This window comes from Typopeltis vanoorti, chromosome 19 (assembly GCF_054136105.1).
Source record: "Typopeltis vanoorti isolate ZY-2024b chromosome 19, IOZ_Tvanoo_1.0, whole genome shotgun sequence".
Taxonomy (NCBI): Eukaryota; Metazoa; Arthropoda; class Arachnida; order Uropygi; family Thelyphonidae; genus Typopeltis; species Typopeltis vanoorti.
In genome coordinates this window covers 77153304-77180201 of record NC_143567.1, presented here as the reverse complement: position 1 = coordinate 77180201, position 26898 = coordinate 77153304, and the positions used below count along the sequence as shown (strand labels likewise).

General features: G+C 34.9%; 1 protein-coding gene across 1 annotated transcript in view; it reads left to right on the top strand.

Annotated features, from left to right (window-relative positions):
- Window positions 1-26898, top strand: part of LOC150096265 (large ribosomal subunit protein eL24-like) — a 61716-nt gene that overhangs the window by 8295 nt on the left and 26523 nt on the right. The window contains exon 2 of the mRNA XM_090409016.1: window positions 4012-4288. Within this exon, the coding sequence (XP_090265142.1) occupies window positions 4012-4288 (277 nt within the window). The remainder of the gene's footprint in view (window positions 1-4011; window positions 4289-26898) is intronic.

Sequence of the window (26898 nt, the reverse complement as noted above, 5' to 3'; positions counted from 1 at the left end):
GAACTATGAGACACCACTGTATTTATAATCTAATATAATAAATCTTAATTATGCCAACATTTTGCTTAATTAATATACTGACTAAGCAAATAACATTGTATAAAAATAATGAGACAAAATTTATTTCCATAATTTTTTATATAATGAAGGATCACGATGTTCTCTATTTGGACAGGAAAATTGCGAGGGGGGGGGAACTTGTCATATCTTTCATCATCAAATTCCTGACATCTGCCCTCGAGGGGTGTACAAGATATTATGATAGTACTACGTGAAAAACTTACACCATTACTAACTTCCTATCAACAATTTTTCGGAGTACCGTATATTATCGCGTATAATGCGAACTAGAAATTTTGTTTGAAAACTAGCCCTAAAATGCCATGTCCACGTATAATGCTATCTGTTAATCTTGTTCCATAACATTATAAATAATACAATACAAATTAATGAAAGAAATATTTATTTTAAAACAAAATGTCAAAATCCTTTAAATTCTTCTTCATCTTTTGAGTCGTCAACCATTTCATTTATAAATTCATCTGTTGGGATTGCATCATCAGTGTAGCAGTTGTCGTCATCATCTTCATGCTCTCCAGTTTGTGCGTCATCCTTGCTTTCGTATATGACATGATCTTCGGATCCATCCATCGAATTACTTATTCCACATTTAAGAAATGAGCATTGAATCATTTCAGATGGTATCGAATCCCATGCTTCTTTAACCCAGCTGGTGACTAGGATGATCTCAGGCTACTGAAAATTCCCATCCTTTGTCACCAAACCGGATGACATCCATTCTCTCCATTTTTCACATAAGTGATCTTTAAATGGCTTATTCAAGCTGACATCAAGCGGCTGCAAAACGGAAGTTAGACCACCCGGTATGACTGCTAGGTCTGTACTTAGCTCACGTGCTTTCTCTTTACTTGCCTCTGTTAAATGCGCCCGGAACATATCTCAGACTAGCATGCTTTGTTGACATAACAAGCTACCTGGACATATGTTCCATATTTGATCCAGCCACAATTGTACACCTTCATCCATCCAACCTTTCTGATTGGCACGAACAATTACACCTGGTGGAAATTTCATATGCTTAGGAATTTTCTTCCTTTTAAATATCACTGTTGGCTTTAATTTGGTTGTCTGCCATGCATGCTAGAACAACAGTAAAATGTGTTTTTTCATGTCCCGTTGTTTTTATGAAGACACCCTTTTCATCAACTGAGTTTACTGTCCGATTCCCAGGCATATCACAGTACATCAGCGTCTCATCCATATTGCCAATTTGAGAAAGTTCATATCTGTGACACTTCCGTAATTTTATGATAAATTTATGGAAGGAATGCACTTTTTCTTCAAGCTGCTTTGGTAACTTCTGCACAATTTTTGTTCGGTGTCATAATGTTAATGCTTTGCGTTCCATAAATCTGTTGCACCACCCAGGCAAAGCAAGAAAGGATGAAGCACCTAGTGTGTCCTTGAATTTACCATTCTTGAGTTGTAGAGCTCGAAAACGAATTGCATTTCTTGTTAGTATAACGCCATCTTGTCGTTGCATCAAAATCCATTCATTTAGCTCTTCTTCGAGTTCTGGAAAGGATGCTACATCTCCACGACGGGCACGTTTCGTTTTGGGGATTTTTTTCAAGACTATCTTTTTGCTTACGCCAAAGTCTAATATTACTCTCTGCTACACCAAATTCTCTCATAACAACACTGTTATTATGTTTTTCTGCAAACTGCACGACACGCAATTTAAATCCTGCTTCAAAAGATGAACGTTTACGTTTCTGTTGGCTCATTTTCAGGCTAAGTTTGTTTAATGAATAATATTTAAAATGAACTGTGGTTAAACTGATATACCTAACTGTGCTCTATCATTCGGCGATGGAGAGTGCATCATATCTGCGCATAATGCCAGTAATGTAAGTAGCTTTATGTGCAGATATATGATGCGTGCTCGGTCGCCGAATGCGAGTGGGTCAAGTAGATTGGGTTGCATAGGCATTAGGTAGTATATATTTGTGTGCAAGTCTAATAAGATGTTATATTTTTTAGGATCCGCATTATATGCGGATCCCTAACTTTAAGTAGTATTTTTTACCATTAATTTTTGCATTATACAAGATAATATACGGTAATTACTCAATACATCGAGGATATCTTTTTCTCCAGTGTTCATGTCACCTTTATCATCTCTAACTCCTTTTACAGCACTCTTTCCTCCATTTCTGTGCTTTTTCAACAGCCTCCAGAATATTTTGTCACCTTCCTGATATTTATTTTCTAGGTTCTTACCAAAGTCTTCCCATGACTTTTTAGCTAGTATACATACAGTGTAGCTTTCTTACATTTGTCTCTGTGTTCTCTAAGAGCATAGGTTGACTTATTTACTAGAAACTTTTGATATGCTTTCTTTTCTTTCACTGCCTCTAACATCCTGTGTCTACCACGGAGTTCTGATTTTCCTATTTTTACAGACAACCTTACCACATGCCTCTCTGGCTGAATCAATGTTTTCTTCAGGATTTGCCACTGAATCTCCAAGGTTTGGAGATTCAGTGGCTTCAGGAGATTCTCAAACACTTTCATTTTTCTTGAATAATGTTTGTGTATTTTAGTTTAAAGTTCACATCTGAGAGCTGCTCAACTTGTATTTGCTTTAAAACTTTCTCGTGTCCTTTTTTTAATATGAAGTTCAGTTTTATCCTGCTCAAGATTAAATGGTGATCATTTGCAATTTCAGATCCTCTACACTCTAGTTTCTTGCATCAGTGAGAAAACATCACTATTAACAATAACATAGTCAATGGGACTTTTCTTATTCCTTGCCTCTTCTCTCCATGTGAATTTGTGCACATTTTTATGTTGGAACGTTGTTGTTAGTAATAACCAGCCCATGTCCTGAGCAGAAATCCAACAGATATTTGCCATTATTATTAGCTTTGCTCTTTTCTCCAAATTTTCCCAAAATATTTTTGTATGTCTCACAATCATTTCCTACTCTGCTATTTAGATCCCCAACAAGGACCAGCTTTTCATTGTGTCAGTTGCTTGCTCTAAAGCCTCAAATTCCTCCACTTCTACCTTCTGTGGGACAATTGGCAGAAACTAGTCTCATTGTCCAGTTACCCATTCTGATATTTGTCCACATCACTCTACTTGATATTCGCTGTCATTCAAAAAGATTATTCTCATATTTAGTGTTGAATTCCATAGCTATTCCTTCTTTTCCCTGATTGTTATTGCCTGAATATAGCATTTTGTATTTATTACTTAGAAATATTCACCAGTTTGTCTTTTGTTTCACTCAACTCTTATTATGTTGATCTGGTACTTATCCAATTCTTAGGCTAGTTCTATTTCTTTATTTCTTTGCCATTCAGGCATCTTATGTTGATAGTACTGATCTTAAACTCTGGTGATGTAAAATGGTCTTATATTTTTACGTCCTTTGTAAGAAAAAAATATCCCGTATCTGAAGAAAACAGTCCTGTATCAAGAAGTGAGGTTATGTCATTGGTTACTGGTGAAACTTGTATTTTGAAAAGCTGTAATTCCATAGTTTTCCTTTAATCATTAGTGGTTGGTGCATGTTATTTTGTTGTAAGTTGCGGTGATAGCTACCTTTGAAATGAGAGAGAGAGAGAGAGGACCACAAGCTGTGAGAACCTGTTAGTCCTATTTTGGCACTCTTGCTGGTCATCAATTTTTCCAAATTGCTTTTTTAATAACCTTAAAGCAAGACATGATGTATTATAAAAGGTGATGCTGATTAGCTTTGAAACATCAGTACAATTAAAATATTTTTTTATATCAGCATGCTTATTTATCTTCGTAAGCATTATAATACATATTGCGAATATGCAGTATTGCACTTTCTCACTTAAAAATTAACATCATTCATGAGAACAATTTCCACATAAATATTTTAAACTATTTGTTTTTTTCAGTTATTTTAAGTAATGTGAAGTTATTGTTATACAGAAATGTGTTCCCTTATAGTTGGATTGATTTTGTTATATTTTCTCCAGATTTATCAGTTTCTTAATGCAAAATGTGAAGCATCCCATATGATGAAGCGCAACCCTCGAAAAATTACATGGACTGTGCTCTACAGGAGAAAACACAAAAAAGGTATTGAAGAAGAAACAGCTAAGCGACGGACTCGCAGGACTACTAAATACCAGAGGGCTATTGTTGGAGCAAGTTTGAATGATATAATGGCAAAACGTAACCAAAAACCAGAAGTTAGAAAAGCACAGCGAGAGCAAGCAATAAGGTTAGTAAAACTAATGGAGTACTTGAATTTCATTTAATCTTGATCAAGTTTAAACATCTGGCTACAGTATTGAGCCTTATATGCAAATCAGAAACAAGGGTGCATTATTAAAAATTAAGTAGTTAGTTTTGTCCAAATAATTGAATGAGGAAGTTTTTTTATCTGAATCCCACCACCTTGAAAAGGGTGCATTATTAAAAATTAAGTAGTTAGTTTTGTCCAAATAATTGAATGAGGAAGTTTTTTTATCTGAATCCCACCACCTTGAAAACCTGTTGTACAGAGGGCCATACTTATGCACAGGTGTATGAGGCTCTAGCTTGGGACCCTAAAAAATAATGGCCAATTTAAGGGCCTCAAACAATGAGGGCAGGGACCCCGGAGTACTCCAGTACCTGCGGTCCTGCTCATCTCAGGAAGTGTAATTACAAACCTGGTTGTACATTAGTATTGTGAGCAGGCTTATCTTTTGTTGTCTGTAAATTATAAATATAGCAACACACAACACTAAATTATGGATACATGTGAGGTATGAAACATCAGTACTTTTTTAACATCATTATAATAGGAAGTTTCCTTGATGCTTCCCAATATGATGAAGCGCAATGCTCGAAAAATTACATGGACTGTGCTCTACAGGAGAAAACACAAAAAAGGTATTGATATCACCAAAGTGCTGTCAGAGCTGATAGCACTTTGTTAATATAAGAAATCTAAGGAAAAGGTTCTGAAATGTAATGTAGAAATAGTGATAAGAAATGCTGTTAATTTAATTTGAAGAGAAAGCACTGATATGTAGCCCTTTGTCAATACAGTAAATTGTTTGCTAGATACTAAAAAGCTACATTGTCAAACAGCTAGTTTTGTTTTTAATTCTATTTTGTTGCCATCTCATCTATGAACAGAAAATCAGCTGAGTTGTGTATTCAATGTTTTGTTGTATCAGTTGTGAGTCAACTCTAGCAGTGCAGGAATTAGATGCACTATGCATTCAATAGATTAGTACCATTTTACTAATTTCTATAGATCATCTTCTGATGTAGCTGATATATTTTGATCATCAGCAAATAATAACATATCTATCTTTAATTTAGAGTTTATTTGTATACCCAAATAGGTTATGCTGTTTCCAGATCATTTTTTATATACGAGGGTGGTTTGAAAAGTTCTCGGCCTCGACCATAGATGGCAACACTATCGGCAAGATTTTTTTTTTCTCTCTCTAAGTTGGTACATCTGTCATAAACATGTGAAATTGCAAGTCATTCTATCAAGTATTAATAGTTCATTTTATACAACTGTCTGAAGCAAAAGTGTTATCTGTATTCCTTGAAATGGATAAAATTGAGTATCATGTGGTTATAAAAATCTTTTGTAAAAGAAGGTTTAATGCCAAAAGAAACTCATTCGAAGTTCATAAAAGCCACTCCTTCATTTTCGACAATTAAGAAATTACCAATACCATAAAATGATCAGTTTAATTCAAAACCTCAATATACTCTTACATCTAAGATTCACTTAGCTAATTATCTGGCTGAACATGTGTTTTTATGTATTTCTTTGTTTAAATACTGAGTTCATTCTCGTATTATTATAAGTGACAGTCTCGTATATGGGTTCATTTTGATTATATATATGTTCACCAGATCTCCCTATTCTAGCATTTAAATCCCCTGGTAGTAGTAAATAGTCTGTTTTATCTATGATTTTCTGCAGTTCTTTGTGAAAATTTTTAATGTCTTCTGATGCATATGCCCTGATTACTGTTATGTGACTTGTATATAGTTATTTCTTTGGAACCCTTTGCTTTTTCTTTGTTTCTGTTACTATACCTATCTTTACATTGGCTTGGTTTAGGTGTTCATCAGTGTTTCGAGTCTAATTTCTATTAGTCTTTAAGTTCAGTAGTAGTTATAATATTGTTCTTCATAGATTTGTGTATCATTATGATTAGACTTTCTTTCTTTCTTTTTTTTTTTTTTTTTTATTGTACTATAGATTTGTATATAGTTGTTTCTTTGGTACTCTTTGCTTTTTCTTTGTTTCTGTTACTATACCTATCTTTACATTGGCTTGGTTTAGGTGTTCATCAGTGTTTCGAGTCTAATTTCTATTAGTCTTTAAGTTCAGTAGTAGTTATAATATTGTTCTTCATAGATTTGTGTATCATTATGATTAGACTTTCTTTCTTTCTTTTTTTTTTTTTTTTTTTTTATTGTACTATAGATTTGTATATAGTTGTTTCTTTGGTACTCTTTGCTTTTTCTTTGTTTCTGTTACTATACCTATCTTTACATTGGTTTGGTTTAGGTGTTCATCAAGTTCCTCTTCTTTGTATGCAATGCTGCTTACATTCCAAGTTGCAGTTTTCATTATGTTCCTTCTTTCAATTTCATTTACCTTGTCTGAATCATGGTCGTTTCCCTGATAATCCACCTGGCTTTCTTTTGCTGAAACTTGAATTTCCCCAGGACAGGTTAGGGTAAGTCCAGTGGTAGGGTTGCTATCTAATGCCTCTGGACAGGCAGTTCTAGCAGAATTGCTTTGCTAGGGTTATATTGCTCGTAGCTAGTGCCTTGTTTTGTACTTTTAGAACAGGGTTGACTATGCAAAGGTGAGGTTGGCACTTGGGAGGGAGAGGCTATGTATTGTACTTCACGCCCTGTAGTTGTGAATAATCCTGTACACAAAATGTGGCTTTATAATTATGAAATGTTTACATTACAAAGCTATTTGATCTACATTACTTCTTGTACTACTATTTTCTTGCTCTTAATCTTGGACCTCCATGAAATTAAATCACTTGTTCTTAATTATGTTCTTAGACACTTGCATATGTCATTAATGTTTTCCAAATAATTAAAAAAAAGTATTTAATGTTTTAAAATATCAGTTACCAGTATCATTGGCTGACTGGATAATATGCTTTACAATCCACTAGTCACAGGTTCACATCCCACTACAGGGTTGGAAATTGTTTTGCAAAAAATCTTATTTTTTAAAAATAAGATTTTTTTATAATTTAATAAAGAGCTGCTTTGAGAAAGGGATGGAAGATGCTTTCCTCCTTATAAAAGTTTTCATGCATGTTTGAATTATCATACAATTCTTTGCATTTGCAATGTTTTTATATATTGGTGATGAATAAATCAGATGTTATATGATCAATTAGATACATTTTTGATTACATTCATGAAAGAAAATTCTAAGTAACATTTGTCGTATATTTCTGTCTATAACATTCTAGCAATGTATTCACTGTACGTTGTTTCATTCCGCCCTTCTGAAAGTAAAGACATCGAAATGAATAAAAAAACCTGCTCATTTCAAAGTGCATAAAAATGAATCGATCTGTTTTTCAAAAAAAAAAAAAAAAAGGGAGCTAGAAATTGTCTTAATCATATAAGGGGGACTGGAAAGCAATCAATTTTTTGAACTACATTTTTAATATAAATTTTATTAAAGAAAAAATTAACATTATTCAATTATTTAATCATCATCATCATCAAATTCCTGCCATGTACCCTCAAGGGGTGCTATACAGGATATGACAGTACTATATGAAAAAATTACATCATTACTAACTTCCTATCTACAATTTTCCTCCAAATCAGTCTGTTACTTGTCAAGACTCCAACATTATCAGATCTTATATTTCTATCGTCTAGGGCACTTTGTACCGTATCAATCCACCTATATCTTGGTCTTCCTCTGGGTCGTTTTCCTGCCAACCTGGCAGAGAACACTTGTTTTGCTAATCTTTCCTCTCCCATTCTATTTAAGTGACCATACCATCTGAGATTAGCTCTGCTAACGCATTCCTGGATGCTGACAATGTCAAGTTCTTTCCTAATATCCTCATTTTTAATATGATATTGCCATTGATGCCATCTGTTCACGCCTCTAATCTTTCTCAGGACTCTCATATCTGCGGTCTCTAGTCTTTGGTCAAGTGTTTTACTTCTGACCCAGTTCTCAGATCCATAAGTTAAAACTGGTTTGAACACTGTCTTGTATATAACCAAAATAAAAAATGATGGTACAACAGTTTAGAATTCCTTTTTTCAAAAAAAGTTTTTTCTTTGGAGGCAAAAAATGATATCAAACTCCTTTGTACATCATCTTGCGAATGGAAGTTTTATTTCTTATGCTGTGTTCTAAGGACCTGAATAAGTGATAGTCACTAGGGGCAATATTTGGCGAATATGGAGGATGTGGTAGAAGTTCCCATCCTAACTGCCTAATTTTTTCTTGAGTCATTCTTGCGGAATGTGGTTTTGCATTATCTTCTGCAAAATTTCCCCTTTTCGATTGACAAGCACAGGACGTTTGATTAACAATGCTTGATGTAGTCGCTCTAATTGTTCACAGTAGATGGCTGCTGTGATAGTTTTACCTTGTTCCATGAGTTCGTAATGAATAATTCCATGAATATTCCACCAAATGCACAACAGAACCTTTTGTGGATGAAGTCCATCTTTAGGTGTTGGAATTGGAGTTAGATTTGGAGAAAGCCACTGTTTTTTTTTGCATTTAATTTTCTTATATATCACCCATTTTTTGTCACCAGTTACGACTCATTCCAAAAAGGGGACATTTTGTTGTCTGGTCAACAATGAATTGCAATTCGTCCGTCTCTGTGCTTTATTGTTGTCTGACAGTTCATGCAGTACCCATACCCTGTTTAGGAACCTTGCCATTCTTATATAAGTGCTCTTGGAGAGTTCACCATTATGAATTAAGTTTCTCTGCTAATTCTTGTATGGTTTGTTTTGGATCCGATTCAGCAAGAGTCTTAAGAGCATCGTCATCTAGAGTAAAAGGTCTTCCAGATCGAGGACAATCAGAGAGATAAAAAATTTTTTCTGCAAATCTCCTAAACCATCGCTGACATTTGTTAATCTTCAATAAGTTGAGCAAATGATTTTGGTAACCTCGGTAGCATTCTTTCCTTGGTGAAACAAAAACACCATACAATGACGTAAATGCTGCTTTTCAACTTTAAAGTCCGCCATATTAAAAAAATGATCTAAAATTTAAAAAAAAAATGATTTTTTAAATAAAAAAGTAATTCTAATATTTAAATAAAAATCAAATTTAATAATTTATGTTATTTTTTTTTAAAAAAAACAATCGGCTAAAAACGAACTATTAAAAATGATTGATTACTTTCTGGTCCCACCTTGTATTATGTGATCCTGAAAATAATGGATTGTTTTCCCTTCTACATAGCTTTGGTTTCAGTAACTGCTTGACAAAACATGAGCAATGTCTTGTATGTGTGTGTGTATACTTGGACAAGTACAACTATAAAACAAGTGTAAAATCGTGTATGGAAGGATTTTTATATAAAAATGCCTTATGTACTGATTTTATTGGTAAACGAAATTGCAGTCAATATATTTGTGATTAAATAGAAAAATTTGTTATGTTTAGTAATGTGGAAATAAAGTTTTGTAAATTACTAAATAATGTAACTGCCAAAAGTTATTGTGAAAGAACAAAGAAAGTTAAATGTAAAATAATTTGTGTCAAAACATATTTCCAGACGGATTATCTTATTAACTCATGACCTAGGACAATTGCAATCATGATGGTCAAATATGCACAGGGATTTCCCACCTTAATGCAACGTTTGGAAAAGGTGGTGGGTTCAAAACCACGAAACACCCAAGGGATTAAAACGTAGCAGAACCCAGGGTCAAGCGAGCCAGGTAAAAAGGGGTTGCTACGCCGACACAGGGTTCAGTGAGAATCATGAGGTCAAGGAGACAAGGTGTGGCGACACATAGAGTTACGGCGAGAGGATTACGGTGATGATGAAGGCTACGAAGTAAGTTACGGCAACGAAAGTCACGGGCTACAGAGTCGCAACGGAGCTTTGCCAATTGTCTTCAGGCAGAAGGAAAGGCAGATTAGATGTGTGTGTGTGTGTGGCAGAATAAGTTTGTTTTCAGTTTTGTTTTGGATTCAGGTTTGGAAAAGCTGCCCTGCATTCCAGCTAATAGATGCCAAAAGTGCGAGACAACTAATTTGAGTAGTTTTTAGCAAAAATTATTAGATACCAGATTTTCATGCCACCAAGTTCCTGATGTTTGCAGATAGTAAGAGAAGATCTCACAAATCCCAGAGAAGGTACCCATATGTGTTACCAAGATCAGAAGGTAATAGAAGAAAGTGATTTCAAGAATCTATCAGAGAGAACCAGACAACTGATTCAAAGTAAGATCTTTCTATTGTTTTGCTAGAGACAGAATTGTGATGGTGATTTGTTTAAGGTTTTTGTTTGTAATGATACTTAAGGACTATAGGCATCTAGCTAATCTTTGAATTGTCTTGTCCAGTTATATGTGAAAGAAAACTTAGCAGAATTTAAGGTGATATTTTGTGTGCTTAATATTAGCTAAGCCTGCAATTTGTTTATGAGTTGCCCTAAGTGTGGCTAAATGTTAACAAAAGTAATATCATAGACACGTGGTTTTACAAGAATTGATTACATAAGAGGAGTTATTGTAATTGTAATTTGTGTGTGTAGAGGCTTAAGTGCTGTGAGGACATCATGTTGGAGGCTTAATGGATTTTTTACAACACTCAAAAAGAATTAAAATAGAATTTAATACTTCCTATATTTCGTCCTAGTCACTAGGACACCTACTGGGATTACCAAGACAATTAATGTAACATGCACACAAAAATCTTACAATACTAAGCCCAACCATGTGGGTGACGCTAAAGTCCTATCTAGGTGGAGCGCCCTCTAAGGGCAGTAGTAGATGGCCTGGAATGTAAGGTGGGACCTGGTGATGAGTGTTTTCCAAATCTTCGGAAGCTTAATGCAACCGTATTTATTAAGATTTGGTTGGTTTCTGAGAGCTGCTGCTGCTTCTAAGAAAAGTCTTTCTTTCTTGAATTTGCTGTGGTGGAGCATAGTGATTTTCTTCCACCATGCTTTTTACAAAGTACCCTGTTCCTGTAAGCTGGCGTACTTTGGACAGACAGGTAGATCAGCATCCATCCGCCTGGAGGAACACAAGTCTTACATCTGTAAACACAACTATGGCCATTCAGGCTTGACTGACCATGTTTTCTTTCATGATACTCTGTGGATGGTGTCCAAAACATGGTCAGTCAAGCCTGAATGGCCATAGTTGTGTTTACAGATGTAAGACTTGTGTTCCACCACAAATAGGACTTTAGTGTCACCCACGTGGTTGGGCTTAGTATTGTAAGATTTTTGTGTGCATGTTACATTAATTGTCTTTGTAATCCCTGTAGATGTCCTAGTGACTAGGACGAAATATAGGAAGTATTAAATTCTATTTTAATTCTTTTGAGTGTTGTAAAAAATCCATTAAGCCTCTAACGTGATATTGTAATTGTACTTATGAGTTGCTATTGAAGTATAGAACCTGATTTACTTGAGTTTTTAGTATTGACCTTTTTGTACATTTCTTTGAACACGAATAAATTGTTTTCTTGTTTAAATAATTTGCCTGATTCCTGTTACCAATGTACTGCTCGTTAAATTTGAATCTGTGTGTCCTAGAATAGACATGACTGCAGTATAGAAGTTTTACATTGCTAGATTTAATCATAGGTAAGAGAGAAAAGTTCTGTAATTAACTGAGTGCTTTTCTTCAGAGGGATAATTTTCTCCTATCCATGAATTCTGGTGAAGCAGCTAGAAATCAAATAATTTTCCAAAATTTCAATTTAGAAAAACACCAGTTGTTCAGACAAAGAGATTAGCTCCAATCAGAGGCAATTTCTTGGATCTGAAGGTTTTGCACACGTGAACAATAATATTTGCGGCCTTGAGTAAGGTACTTAAGGGTCAAAGCTATAAAACTGAGAGGAGACCTCCACATAGCCTTTAAAGGAACATGGAGAACCGACCAGGACCTAATGCCCAATCCTCACCTTCGCATGGTGCACCCCGTTGGGTATCTACTTGGATACTGAACGAACGAGGATGGGCTGGCAATTGGGGATTTAGTCGACCAAATTGTATTCTTATTGGCTTAAACCAAAATACAAAAATGATGGTGCAACATGAAAAAATTTCATGCCGGCTGGGGCGTCACCTGGTTAAACAAGGCCCTCGTTGTTTTTCACAAGGAACCAGGGCGAACAGCGAAAAGTCAGCTACTGAAACAAATCTGAAAACACACCCAAACTCAACATCACCAGAGTTAAAGATCGGTACTATCAACATAAGAAGCCTGAATGGCAAATAAATGGAGCTAGCTGAGGAATTAGATAAGTACCAAATCGACATAATAGGGGTAACTGAAACAAAAAAGACAAAAACTGGTGAGATCTTTCTGAGCAATAAATACAAAATGTTATATTCAGGCAATGACAATCAAGGAAAAGAAGAAGTAGCCATAGTGTTCAACACTAAATACGAGGCTAATCTTCTTGAATGGCAGGCAGTCTCAAGTAGAGCGATGTGGGCAAATATGAGAATGGAGAACTGCACAATGAGACCTATTTGTCCTATGGTCCCACAGAAGGTTCTACAGTGGAGGAATTTTTTGATGCTTTAGAAAAAGCAACTGACACAATGAAATGGGAAAAGTTGGTCCTTGTTGGAGATCTAAATAGCAGAGTAGAAAATTATTGTCAGACGTACAAAAATATTTTGGGAAAATTTGGAAAAAAGAGCAAAGTTGATAATATTGGCAAATACCTCTTGGATTTCTGCTCATGACATGGACTGGTTATTATTAACACCATGTTCCAATAAAAATGTGCACAAATTCACATGGAGAGAAGAGGCAAGGAATAAGAAAAGTCTCATTGACTATATTATTGTTAATAGTGATGTTTTCTCTCTGTTGCAGGACACCAGAGTGTACAGAGGATTTGAAATTGGAAGTGATCACTATCTAGTCTTGAGCAAGATAAAATTGAATTTCATATTGAAAAGAATAACATGTATGAAAGTTTTAAAGCGAATAAAAGTTGAGCAGCTCTCAGATGTGAACTGTAGACTAAAATACACAAAGATTATTGAAGAAAAAATGAAAGAGTTTGAGAACAGGAACCAAACCTTGGGGATTCAGTGGCAAGCCTTGAAGAAAATCCTGATTGATTCAGCCAGAGAGGCAGAAAAATCAGACCTCCATGGGGGACACAGGAAGTTAAAGAGGCAGTAAAGGAAAAGAAGAAAGCATATCAAAAGTTCCTGGCAAATAAATCCGCTTGAGCTCTTAGAGAATACAGAGACAAATGTAAGATAGCTATAAACACTGAGTAAAACTAGCTAAACAAAAGTCATGGAAGGACTTTGGCAAGAACATAGAAAATAAATATCAAGAAGTGGTAAGATATTCTGGAGGATGTTGAAGAAGCTTAGAATGGAGGAAAGAGTGCTGTAAAAGGAGTTAGAGATGATAAAGGTGACATGAAAACAGGAGAAAAAGATATTCTTGAAGTATGGAGTAATTACTTCGAAAAATTGCTAAATGAAACAAGCAGTGATAGCACAGTGGTAAAAAACACTGACCAAGCAGGAATACATATCCATACTTGAAGTAGAAAAAGCCATCTTCTTCTACGCGTTATTCCCGCTTCCTATGCAGGGTCCGCGTGTTACTTAGATACGACTTCTTGTTAGTACTACTCCCAACCGACCCGTCGCCTGGTCTGCCGCTGGGGGGGGGGGATATATTTTTTTTGACTGTAGAGGCGTATGTTCACGAGGCCGGTTTGCCTGCTTGCGGGATGAAAAACGCCAGATAAACTGGCGGAAAAAACCCTACTGACCACGCCCAAGACCGGCTAACTTGGCTATGCCTGAGGAAGATCCTCAAATTCCTCATGTCTACAACGGGAATCGAACCTGGGACACTCCTTCCCCAGGCATATGGTTGCGAAGCGCAAAGCCCCTAGGCTAACCGCACGGTAAGTAGAAAAAGCCATCAAAGGCTTGAAATGTGTAAAGGCACAGGAGAGATGATATTCAACCAGAAATGCTGAAGTATGTTGGTATAAAAATCTTACAGTGGCTGCAGTGCTTAGTTCAAAAAGCCTGGACAGAGGGAAGAATCCCCGATGATTGGAGTATTGCTCTCGTAGTACCCATATATAAATAGGGAAATAAAACTGAATGTGAGAGTTACAGAGTATTTCCCTACTGAGTGTTCCTGGCAAGATTTATGCCAGTATACTTGAGAAACGGTTGAGAAGAATTGTGGAAGAAAAGCTTGGTGAAGAACAAGCTGGATTCAGACCAAACAGAGGCTGTCAGGATCAGATCTTCACTTTACGACAAGTAGTTGAGAAAGCATGGGAGTATAACAAAGATCTGTATTTAAGTTTTGTCAATTTGGAAAAGGCATATGACAAGGTGCCAAGAGAGAAGCTATTCAACACGCTACAGTTATATGGTGTCAATGGGGCATTGTATCAAGCAATACTTAGTCTTTGAGTTATAAGTCAGCAGTTAGAATTGAAGTACAGGAAGATGGTTTAATGTTAAAGGAAAGTGGTATTAAACATGATATCAGAATTGGATTTGTTAATGTCAGCTTTATGCGGACGATGTTATACTTCTGAATAAATCCGCTGCACATTTGCAAGATTCCCTGACTAAATTGAATAACTGTTGTAATAGATATGGTATGAAGATCAGCATTAAAAAGACAAAGACAACGAAAATAGGTAGAATTGTTGGAACTGTGGAACAAGTAAAACATTTCAGCTACTTAGGCACGATTTTTAGTGAAGATGATAAATTAAGTATGGAAATAGACAACAGAATCAACAAAACTGATATGGTAGGCAGTCAATTGAATAAATTCATATGGAATAAGAGAGAAATTTGTTGGAACATTAAATTAGCTGTATACAAGACAGTGTTCAAACCAGTTTTAACTTATGACATTGCTTTAACTTTATCAGTTTTAACTTATGTTATTGCCATTGATATGGCTTCAATGGCAATATCATATTAAAAATGATGATATTAGGAAAGAACTTGACATTGTCAGCATCCAGGAATGTGTTAGCAGAGCTAATCTCAGGTGATATGGTCAAACAGAATGGGCGAGGAAAGATTGGCAAAATAAGTGTTCTCTGTCAGGTTGGCAGGGAAATGACCCAGAGGAAGACCAAGATATAGGTGGATTGATATGGTACAGAGTGCCTTAGATGACAGAAATATAAGATCTGATGATGTTGGAGTCGTGACAAGTTACAGACTGACTTGGAGGAAAATTGTAGATAGGAAGTTAGTAATGATGTAAATTTTTCATGTAATACTAACATATCCTGTACACCCCTTGAGGATACATGTCAGGAATTTTATGATGATGAGATAAAAGTGAATTAAGTTGAGTGAGAGGAATGAAGGTTAAGAGATTAAAACAAGCAACGGATAATGTACTCGGAAATATGGCTGTTAAAATTAAAGATAAACAATAATATTTGCAGCCTTGAGATAAGTGAGAACTAATGAAAGTTAAGAGATTAAATCAAGCAATGGATAATATACTCGGAAATACAACTGTTAAGATTAAAGATAAAGTTAAAGATTGATTTGTGTTAAAATTAGGAATAAGTTTTGAAAAAGATAATACAGTAGTTTATATAAGATATAATAAGAGATTTAATATAATTAATTAATCACCAGAAAATTTAACACTAGTACATGACTCTTTGCATTGCATGAATGTGTTAATTGGCTCTTAAGATTATAAATAGAACTACCAACAATCAAATGCCTCCAAGAGAAATCTGATTTGTGAAACTGTGGTTGTCTGATGTCACATATTCAGTAATTTGAAATATAATAGCTATTCAGTTTACAAAATGTTTTGATACCTTGTTGAAAATTAAAAATGTAAAATTAACCATTGAAAATTCATATTAATAAATTATGGACACTACAACTGTTAAGAATTCCTGACATTTCGACCTTTATGCGTGTGTGTGTGTGTGTATATAAAGACAGTCTACATTACATTTCGAACAGTATGCCAAATTGAATGATTTGATCAGCTGTTATTCTGCTGGCCTGACCTCTAGTGGTGGGGAGGAGCCTGCATCAAAGATATATCTTATTTATAACATCGTCAGAGAACAAATTCATATTAATACTTTTAATACATCAATAGTGGTGGTCTAATAATATAGCATACGTGTTTGTTATGTTAAGTCTAATATCTGGATTACTGCAGTTGTGATTATAATTTATAATGAACTCTTAGAACAAAGTTATGTGGGGGTAGAATATCACTGTCCATATTCTTGTGAGTTTTAGACAATCACTGATAAGATTAGGGTGGTTGATTAGAATTTCACAGGCCTTTTTAAATATGCACTCCATGTTTTAGTGTGATGTAGTGAGTAGGTGCCTTTCCAGTCAAATGTTAAGTATTCATGGCATGATCAGAAAGGTCAGACTTACCATAGTTATTAAATTTAATATGTCATTCGTGTTCCTTTTTTTGGGTGGGAATTATGTATCCAGTTAAACCTATATAAGGCAAATTACAGGTGCACTGAATATGGTATGTTCCAGGGTGGGCCAGGGCAGGAGGTAGATCCTTGGAGGAATTGAATAAGTTCTTTAATTTTACAGGAGGTTTAAAGGAGACATTAAGGTTGTATTCTGCATATTTTATATGATATCTCTTTCATTTATAGAATGGCTAGTAATGAAGCAAAAAGGTATCCACTGAGAACTGAAGAAACGAGAAAGGGCTGGCAATTGGGACTTAGGTGAAGAAGAAAAATAAACCCAACATCAGAAGAATTGATGATACAAACCATCAATGTATTGAGGTACTAATGGAAAGGTAATTGAACTTGCAGGTGAATTGGGAAAGTATCATGTGGACATAATTGGCATTACTGAAACATGATGACATAAACGAGTGAGATCTTACTAAATAATAAGTATAGGATGTTATTCGACAATAATGAACAGGGAAAGGAAGGAGTAGCAATAGCATTCAACATCAAGCATGAAGATTGGAAGGAAGGAACTTCTTGATTGGAAGGCAGTTTCAAGTAGACATATATGGGCTAACTTCAAAATGGGGAAATGGACATTGAATCTTATTTGAACATATGGTCCTACAGAAGGTTCTCCCAAGGATGAAGTGGAGGAATTTTTTCAGACAGGTTGAGTAGACAGCTGACATAAAGAAAATGGAATAAATGGTCCTTGTAGATCTAAACAGCAGAGTTGGAAATGAATTCCAGCAGGTATACAGGAACATCTTGGGAAAATTTGGAGAAAAGGACAAAGCTTATAAAGAAAATTTTCTACATTGGGTACACTGCATAATTCAGATGGCCTAGTCAGAAGGTTGAATTCCAAATGATTAGAGTAAAGCTCTCATAGTTCCCATCTGTTTTAAATAAGATTAATTATCTCTTTATTTCAAGCAAATCGAAAAGGAACTTATATTGTCAAGAAGATACGAGCGAAGAATTATGTTCTTTCTTAAGAAAAGTTGTGCACAAATTACTTTTGCTTTCAAATTAAAATGGGTAAGCTAATTAGATTTCTATGGCTACTGTTAAGAGCAGAAGAAATTGTGCCATATACATTTTGAAGTTTGTGTATTCTCATCAGATCCTGTGATCTTGAAGAGAAGACAAGAAATCTTGTGTGGTGTTTATGTTCTTTAACTGTAAAGTTTGTGGGCCCATTTCTCTTTAGAAGATAAGTTTTTATTTATAATACAAATTTGTATATAGTGCTTGCAACACATTTTACACACACTATTAATGCAATACCATAAATTTAAAATAATATTAATTGTTTGTAAATATATTCTTTTTGTATTTTCTTTGTCTCTCATTCACTCTCTTTGGTTAACTTATAATAATGATATCCTGGATCCAAACCTGTGATATTAACTAAAAAGTTAATAAACCACTTAGGGCATTCTACACTGGCATATAATGACAACCAGTGGCTGGATGCAAATGGTGCAGCCACTGACAGGATAGATTATAATTTAATTTTAATTTTTCATAAGAAATTGAGTAAGAAAAGTTAAGAGCCTTTATTTTTTTGAAATACTCTGCAGAATTTCAGTGAGAATATAATGGGAGGTATTGAATATTTTTTTCCAGCCTCAGAAAAGATAACAGAGACTGGAAAATGGGCAGGTGAACAGTTGATTTTATAAAATCGAAGTAAGTTTCATGGAAAAGCAAATACTTTTCTTCACACTTCCAGAAGGCTTGGACTCCTAGAAAATTTTAGTTGCAGAATATTCTAAAAAGCTTGAGTGTGAACCAAATCTCTGGAAAGTATGTAAAGTGAGAATGAAACAGTATCAGAATTTGATGATAACTTGATTAATTTCATTCATACTTTTAGAATTGAAGAATGATGCAGACTACTGAAAAGAAATTGAGCAGTGATATGCAGAAGAATGATGCAGAATACTGAAAAGAAATTTCAATTTTGCAGTGATATTAAGCCTGATTTGTAAAGGACTGTATACAAAGGTGTTATTAATGTTACAGAAGCATTGGGGTTTCCCATTAAGCTTCCATCCTTAAAGCAGGGAAGCTTAATGGGAAGTTTGTAGAGCAGTCAAATTCTTAATTTCCTGTTAATCTCTCGAAACAAAGGAAGTACACAGAATGAGGACTGAATTAACTAAAGAGATGGATTTAAAGTTAAAATGTTTACTGTAACACAAGGAAAGATTTTTAAGATGGTTTCATAATTAAAAGCTGATCTCTCATAGGCAGTAAAAGAGTTTCTGGAAAATGAGACTGATCAGATGTTATGGATGCATTGGTTTGGACATGAAGAATTGTCTTGTGAATCTGTCCAACTAATCCAAACAATCAAAAATCACTTCTTCACAATCCTTCTCATCTCTCTTTAAATATAATGCAAAAAATAGACTAAGTAAAAGCCTTGTTCTCCAGAAGTTTTGTTCTAATCAATCTCAAAGCTTTCTGACTTCAAAAATTTTAACTTTTGCAGAAACCGAACTCAAATATGGTAAAAGGTTTTTGTTGCAAGTATTCCTTAAAATATTGTTTTATACAGGTGCTTTTACTTCAGTAGTGACATTGGAATTATTTTCCTTACTTAAGGATATCTGTCATGAGGTTAATATGCTGAATACAAGGTTAAAAGGGATTTTTTAGTCTGGAGATTAAACCAGAAATTGCCTTTTACTATAGATTTTAATATAAAGGTGTCTCATGGGATGTTAGTTTCTCCTTCCATATCCAGTAATAGTTTTATTATTTTGCTTGGAGAAGAATTCTTATGGATGCAACTATGAATCGGGTACTGCGGCTTTGTTAGGGATAGAATATCAAATGCCCTCATATTCTGCTATACAGTAAAACTCCGAAGTTACGCGGTAGGTGGGACCAACAAAAAGCGCGTAAGTCGAATTCGCGTAACTTGGGGTATAATTTTGCATGATTTATATATACAAATATACAAAATATTAGTTAATTGGGACCAAAGGTTTACAAAAACACCTATATTTTTTAAGAAAGAAATACTGTATAATCATTATTGTAGTTTATTGTACATAAAAAAAAAAAGAAAGTTATTTCGGTGTTGATGGTTTCATAAAATCTAATAGATTCATCTGACAGCATAATGTCTTTTTCTTGTCAACCAAAATTTCTTCATAGCAAGCCAATGATTTTTTTATTCCTTGCCTTGCGGCTACAATTCGTTCCTCGTTAGAATCCATGTCCTCCAAAATCTGTAAACCTTTCTTAATCAAGCTGAGACCTTCTGTTAATTTTGCAATTGTCATGTGCTTTTCTGATAGAACTGGGTCTGAGGTTTCGGTCTCTTCAGTAGCGCTTTGCTCATGCATCTCTATGAGCTTGCCGATTGTAAGCTCCTTGTTATGTGAGTCTAACAGCTCGCTGACATCTTCAATGTTAACTTCTAAATCTAATTGCCTGGCAAGGTTGACAACTTCTTCTATTGCCTCAGCAGCTTGATCGGTTTCTGGCAACATTTCCGTTTCACATTTAAAAAAGGATGGACAAAGTTTTTTCCAGACACTAGTCAAGATTTTTTGGGAAATTTCATCCCAAGAATCTCCGATAATCCTTACAGCATCTAAAACATTAAACTATTTCCAAACCTCTTTAACAGACAGTTGCTCATTTTGCCTCATAGCTTCATTCAGATTTGCAAACGAACGCCATGTGTAGTACGCTTTGAACGTTTTGATAACTCCTTGGTCCATCGGTTGAAGTAAGCTGGTTGTATTTGGAGGCAAGAAAACTACTTTTACACGTGGATCAAAATCAATTAAAGTTGCATGAGAGTGACCAGGTACATTATCAATAATGAGCATAACTTGAAACGGAATTTTTTTTTAAACTGGCAATAACGTTCAACTTCAGGTATGAAGTGATGACCAAACCAGTCTTCAAAAATAGATGTCACCCAAGCTTTAGAATTTGACTTCCAAATCACTGGCAAGCCATCTTTAGATTTTTTTTTAGAGCTCTTGGATTTTCAAAGCAATAAATTAAGAGAGGTTTTAGCTTGCAATCACCAGCTGCATTACTGTCAACCGGTCTTTGGAAGCCTTAAAGCCAGGAAACGTTTTTTCTTCACATATGATGAAAGTTCTCTTAGGCATATTTTTCCAGAACAAGCAGGTCTTGTCTACATTAAATATGGTTTAACTGTTATAGCTACCTTCCTCAGTGATAGCCTTAAGTGTCTCCGGAAACGAAGGCGTAGCCTCTTTATCAGCGCTTGCCACCTCTCCACTTTCTGTGATGCTGCGCCAGTTACAGCTATTTTTAAATTGGTTGAACCAACCATTACTGGCCACGAAATTTTCTTCTTTGGCAGCTTCTCCAGTTTCTACTTTTAACCTCCCAAAAATCAGCTTGGCTTGGCTACATGTTGTCGTTTGATCAACTGGACAATTTTTTACTCTCGCTTGATTATCACACCATAATTTGAGCATCATTTCCGTCTCGCCAATAATCCCATGACGTTTACAAATTATGCTTGAATTCAATAATTGGGCATTTTTCACAGCAGCGAGAATTTTTTCTTTATCTTTTATGATTGTTATTACTGTGGATTCCTGTAGATCGAAATTCTTTGCTAGCTCACAGATTTTCATTCCACCTTCAAAATCCTTAATAATGTTGAGTTTTGTTTCCAAAGTCAATGTTTTTCTTTTCTTGCTAGCTGTAGAAGAATCGGACCTGCTTCTTTTGGATGACATTATTATTTTTTATGTGATAAAATTTTTATCAAGAACATAACATTAAACAATCGCAAGGTTTGTAGACTATAAAAATCATATATGAATGGTGACCGTGCGAAACACATCAGTACTTGTTCACAGCATGTGTGACACTGGCGAATGCGGCTGGCGTAGGAAAGATATGACTAGTGGTGAAGCGGGTCGGGAATATGTACATGTAAGAAACCGCATAACTCCAGATTCACGTAAGTTGGGGTATTGCTGTACTTTCTAGAGTTCCTGATCCATTTTCCCTATTCCAGTGATTTGCTCTTTTGAAGTAGAAATAAGGAATCTTCAGAATTTAAGTGAGAATTCTATTCTATTTGAGTATTTGTTACACAAAATTCTTAATGGAGAAACATTAGAGAATAAGATGAAAGTAATGAAATGCATGAATACTTTGAAAAAGAAGTCTGGTGATTGTTTTTCAGAAGGAATACTAGGACTTTCTCAGACTGTAGAGCATTTGATCACAGTTAAGTCTGAAAAATGAGTATGTTAAGCAGTATCAAACGCCTCTTAAATATGTATTCAGACTGAAAAAGTTGTTACAATATCTGGATGTAGGAATTATAAAACCGTGATCTTAGATATGCTCTTGACCTTAAGGAAATAAGACTTTGTGTAGAATTTCTTGCACCTCAGGGATCCTAGTGAGCTGGAACTTTCCCCATTGGGTAGAAAAAGCAAGGCATTGTTGATCTTCCTCTTTTAAATGTATTTCATAGAAGCACTATTAAGACTAAGTTCTGAAAAGATTTTGGCACCACCTAATTGAGCCAAGAGTTTCCTATGTTATGCAGAGGGTAGTGAAGAGCATAGGAAACTCTTGGCTCAATTAGGTGGTGCCAAAATCTTTTCAGAACTTAGTCTTAATAGTGCTTCTATGAAATACATTTAAAAGAGGAAGATCAACAATGCCTTGCTTTTTCTACCCAATGGGGAAAGTTCCAGCTCACTAGGATCCCTGAGGTGCAAGAAATTCTACACAAAGTTTTCAGACACCTCAAAGTTTTGAAGAGAGTCATGAAAAAGTGTGAATGTGAATTTATCTTGAGTGAGATTTTATATCTAGGTCATCTCATCTCATTTCATTTGAAGGAATAAAACCTGACCCAGATAATCTAAAAACTATCTCTGCTTTCCCTGATCCTAAAACTGTAACATTCCCTCAAAGCACCTCATTTGTTTAACTTTTATCAAAAGTTTATTTCTCATTGTTCTCTTTATTTGAACATTCTCACTAACCTTACAGAGAGGAGTTAGGTTCAGTTGGACTGCCAAAGAATAAAGGGCATTTGCTCTCAAAGCAGTATTGACTAAACCTCCTGTACTGATGCACCAAGAGTTTGGAAATACTTTATATTTTTGCAAAAGCATCACAAGACTGTATTGCAGCTATTACAGAGCAGATGGATAAAGGGAATTTAAAGCCACTAGCTTATTTTATCACTTAGTAGGAAGCTTAATGCTGCAGAAAAGGATTTTTCTATTATAGAAATGGAGATCTCAGCAGTAATTTATTCCTTAAGGAAGATGAAATATTTATAGGTGGTAGGATATTCAAGTCAGATCTGATCACAAGCCATTATCTTTTCTGAACAATTTTAAGAATCAAAGGATTATCAAATGGGTATTGGAAGTACAAGAATTTAATTTAAAAATTTCTTATGTGTTTGGATCTAAAAATGTTGTAGCAGACTGTTTTTTCACTTAGTTATACTATAAATTAAAGATACCGAGAAATCCTTTATCCAAGTGTAAAGCAATTTGCACCTGAAGTATCAGGACTGCGGCAAAGGTGGACTGACTTTGCTCCATTTGTCTTAGTATCCCATAGTGCAAAGCACATCTCCTTGCAGATATGTATAATGCTATGCATTATGGAAGGGGTCACTACCCAGGCCAGTTTCACCCTTTATTGAGGTCTCTCCAGTGGGAGCCAGACCCCAGAGCTGATACTGAGGTTGAAGTAATGCAGAAGTCATATTTTCCTATACCAGTTGCCAAAAGCTGTCCCAATTTATTATTAAATTACTCTGGATTAGAGAAAAGTTGTTGGAAGTTTTTTCACTTGGTTATACTATAAATTAAAGATACCAAGAAATTATATATTTGATTTAACGCTTTATCCAAGTGTTTTCTCTAATCCAGAGTAATTTAATAATAAGGTGTGACATCTTTTGACAACTGGTATAAGAAAATATGACTTCTGCATTTCAACCTTGGTATCACCTCTGGGTATGGCTCCCACTTGAAGAGACCTCAATAAAGATTGAAACCAGTCTGGGTGGTGACCCTTCCCACAATGCATAGTATTATACATGTCTGCAAGGAGATGTAAGTCATATCACCTTTACCGTGAGTTGCTCCCATCCTGAAAATACTTTAGACGCAAACTTTATTTGCTTACACTTGGATAAAGGATTAAACCAAGTATATAATTTCTTGGTATCTTTAATTTATTTGTTGTAGCAGACTGTTTGTCTAGAGTTGCCACAACTGAAGATTCGATGGAAAATACAATTAACCCTGAGAAGGCTACTACTTCTAATGTACATAATAACTCTACTTCCTTTTAAATAACAAAAGTTTAATTCATTTGAAGAACCTAAAAAGCATGGTAATTTAATTGGGGTCAAAAGTATAATCATAAGCATCATGATAAAAGAAATCATAGTTGCAATTTACAAAGCTTTGAGAGCAATTCTAATAAAGATTATGATTTATAACTTTTCATTGATGAGCTGAAGTACAGTATGATATAAAAAAAAAAGTACTGAATAACTACAATGATATATGTTATGGAGTAAACAGGTTTATTAATAAAGAAATATATGTTTATGCATGATATGTACACCCACAACTGTTTGTGGAATCTTGGTCAAATAAAGCATTAGTGATGGTAGACTACATGCTCAAAATAGGCACCTTGTCTTTCAAGACAAGGCGGGGACTACCCATTTCGTAGTGCATTGTAAGGTTTGAGAGCAAGGGTTGGGACATCATGTGATTTTATCCCTTAGTTCCTCAAGGTTTGAAGGCAGGTCATGGTCAAATACCCATTCCTTCAAGGTGTGCAAATCCTAGGTGAACAGAACCAGTTGATGTAATGTTTGCTATTGAAGATCACAGTTACACCACCCTCTTCGATGAGGTAGGGGCCCAATTATGCCATGGCCAGACACTGCACACAATGCAGTGACCTTCTCACTGAAGAGGTTTCTCTTGGACAAATTTAAGAAACTCAAGAAACCTATAGGTTAAGTCTGTTTACATGACCACCTAATTGGAAATGTGCTTCATTTGAGAGCCATATAAATTCATAGATGTTGGCTAGCACACATGCACAGCATTCTCACCATGCAGCATAATCTGCTGCATTGCTGTTAAATACTGACCCACCTGAATGAAGGCGCCCAGCTCCTTAAGGATTCTCTGTTGTGACTGCTTCGCTGTCAAAAATGAATTTCATTGTCTGTTTTTCCATTTTGAAGTTTGCCTTCATAACTTGAAATTGTTTTCCAATCAAGAAGTTTATCTCCATGATTGGTGTTGAATGCTATTGCTACTACCTCCTTTTCCTTGATCGTTATTGCCTGAATAAAAGAAGTATGATCTTTTGGTTTTGTCTTCTGTCTCAGTAACCCTAAGTATGTCCATTTGGTACATTTTCAGTTCATCTGCAGGATCTTTCCATTAATATTACTTGTATTGATGTTTTTTCTCATCTTCAGTTCTTCTAGATGTTGAGTTGGGGTTTATGTTGATTCATATTATAATTTAGCATGATGTGAAATTATGAAAATTTAATAGCAGAAAGAAGTAAAAATAGTAAGCAAGAAAGAAACAGTAAATTAAACTGACAACAGGCAACTGATTCATCTTCACTACATGTTCCACATTAAGACTTTAGAACACTTTTATTAATGAAAGTGTAATGTTTGCCTGCCATGTAAGCATTGTTTCTCCATCTGAATTTCTTCCTAAAGGATGCTTATGCATGTTGCATCCTTTACCAACCTTGAAACTTTTTCACTTTGTATATTTGGCTGGAATGCATTTCCAAAATAGACCTGTTCCATTTAGTTGAATATATGCTTGTGAACTTTTGATGAAAAATTGTGGACTATGTCTTTGAGATTCTGGAACTATCAGAGACTAGTGTTAATATTCCTTGAGATCATCGCTTTTAAAGTGACATAAATGTTTCAGGCAAAAATCTTGAATCAGTTGAGTAGAAAGGAATGTTTCTTTATCCTGATGCTCATTTCATCAATCTAGCATCCTTTCTATTTTTTCCATAACTGCCATTGAATAACAAACTGAAGCCGGTTTTTTTTTTTTTTTTTTTTTTTTTTTTTTTTTTTTTTTCCAGCACTGCCTCTGGTATGAATTTTATATCTTTTATTTTATTTTTATCCCTGCTCCATGTCTTCTCACAGTAGCAAACCCTTCTTTTAAGTTTTATTAAAATTTATATTCCATGGTTCACTGACTTGGGAGGGAGCTACTAACTACAAAACAGGTAAATTAAAATTTATAACAAGCTTCAGTATGTGTGTGTGTGCGCGCCAATCAAAACTAAAATTCCTAAAATATCACAAAATAACATTGATGTGAAATCATATAAGTCAAACATGTGACTCAGGATATTGTAGTGTCTTCTAAAAACACAATGTTTAGAATTTAGGATCATAACAGCTCAAGACATTGTAGGATACTATCCTTAACCAGTGAAAAGTTATAGTAAACGTGTTAGTACTGAGGTGGTAGATAATACAGTAAGATAAACTGCTCCAGAAATTAAACATTTTTATGCCATTTCAGATCTCCACTGTATGGAGAGCAGGTGAAGGAGGACTAAAACTGCTTGGTAGATGTGTTTTTAGATTTCCAAAGTTGGTACAAGTTTTACAAACATCTAGTTTGTGATTGTGAAATTAAAATTTGTGAAGTGCGTAGTATATGAAAAAGATGTTTTCATTTGATAGAAACACTGTAAGAGTGCTGTTTTGTAATTGTTTAAGTGTGCAGTAATAAACTTACATAAGTGGTATAGTTAGACAGTTGAAGACATTGTTTAGTAATTGTGTTAGTCGTGGCTGACCTGTTACATGCAAGAAGGAAGGACTTATTCATTGTAACCATATACTAATATTATATATATGCCAGTTGCTTTATATAATTTTGTTTATGCGAATAGACAAATGTGACAGTGTTTCTAACATTCTGGGTTTTTTGATAATTGAGCGAGTAAGATGCTTACTGTTACTACTTTCATGTTCTGTGTTTGAAGCCAACTTATACTACAAAAAAAAATTTTTTTTTGAATTAAGCGAAACAAAATAAGTAATGTTTTAGAGCTAC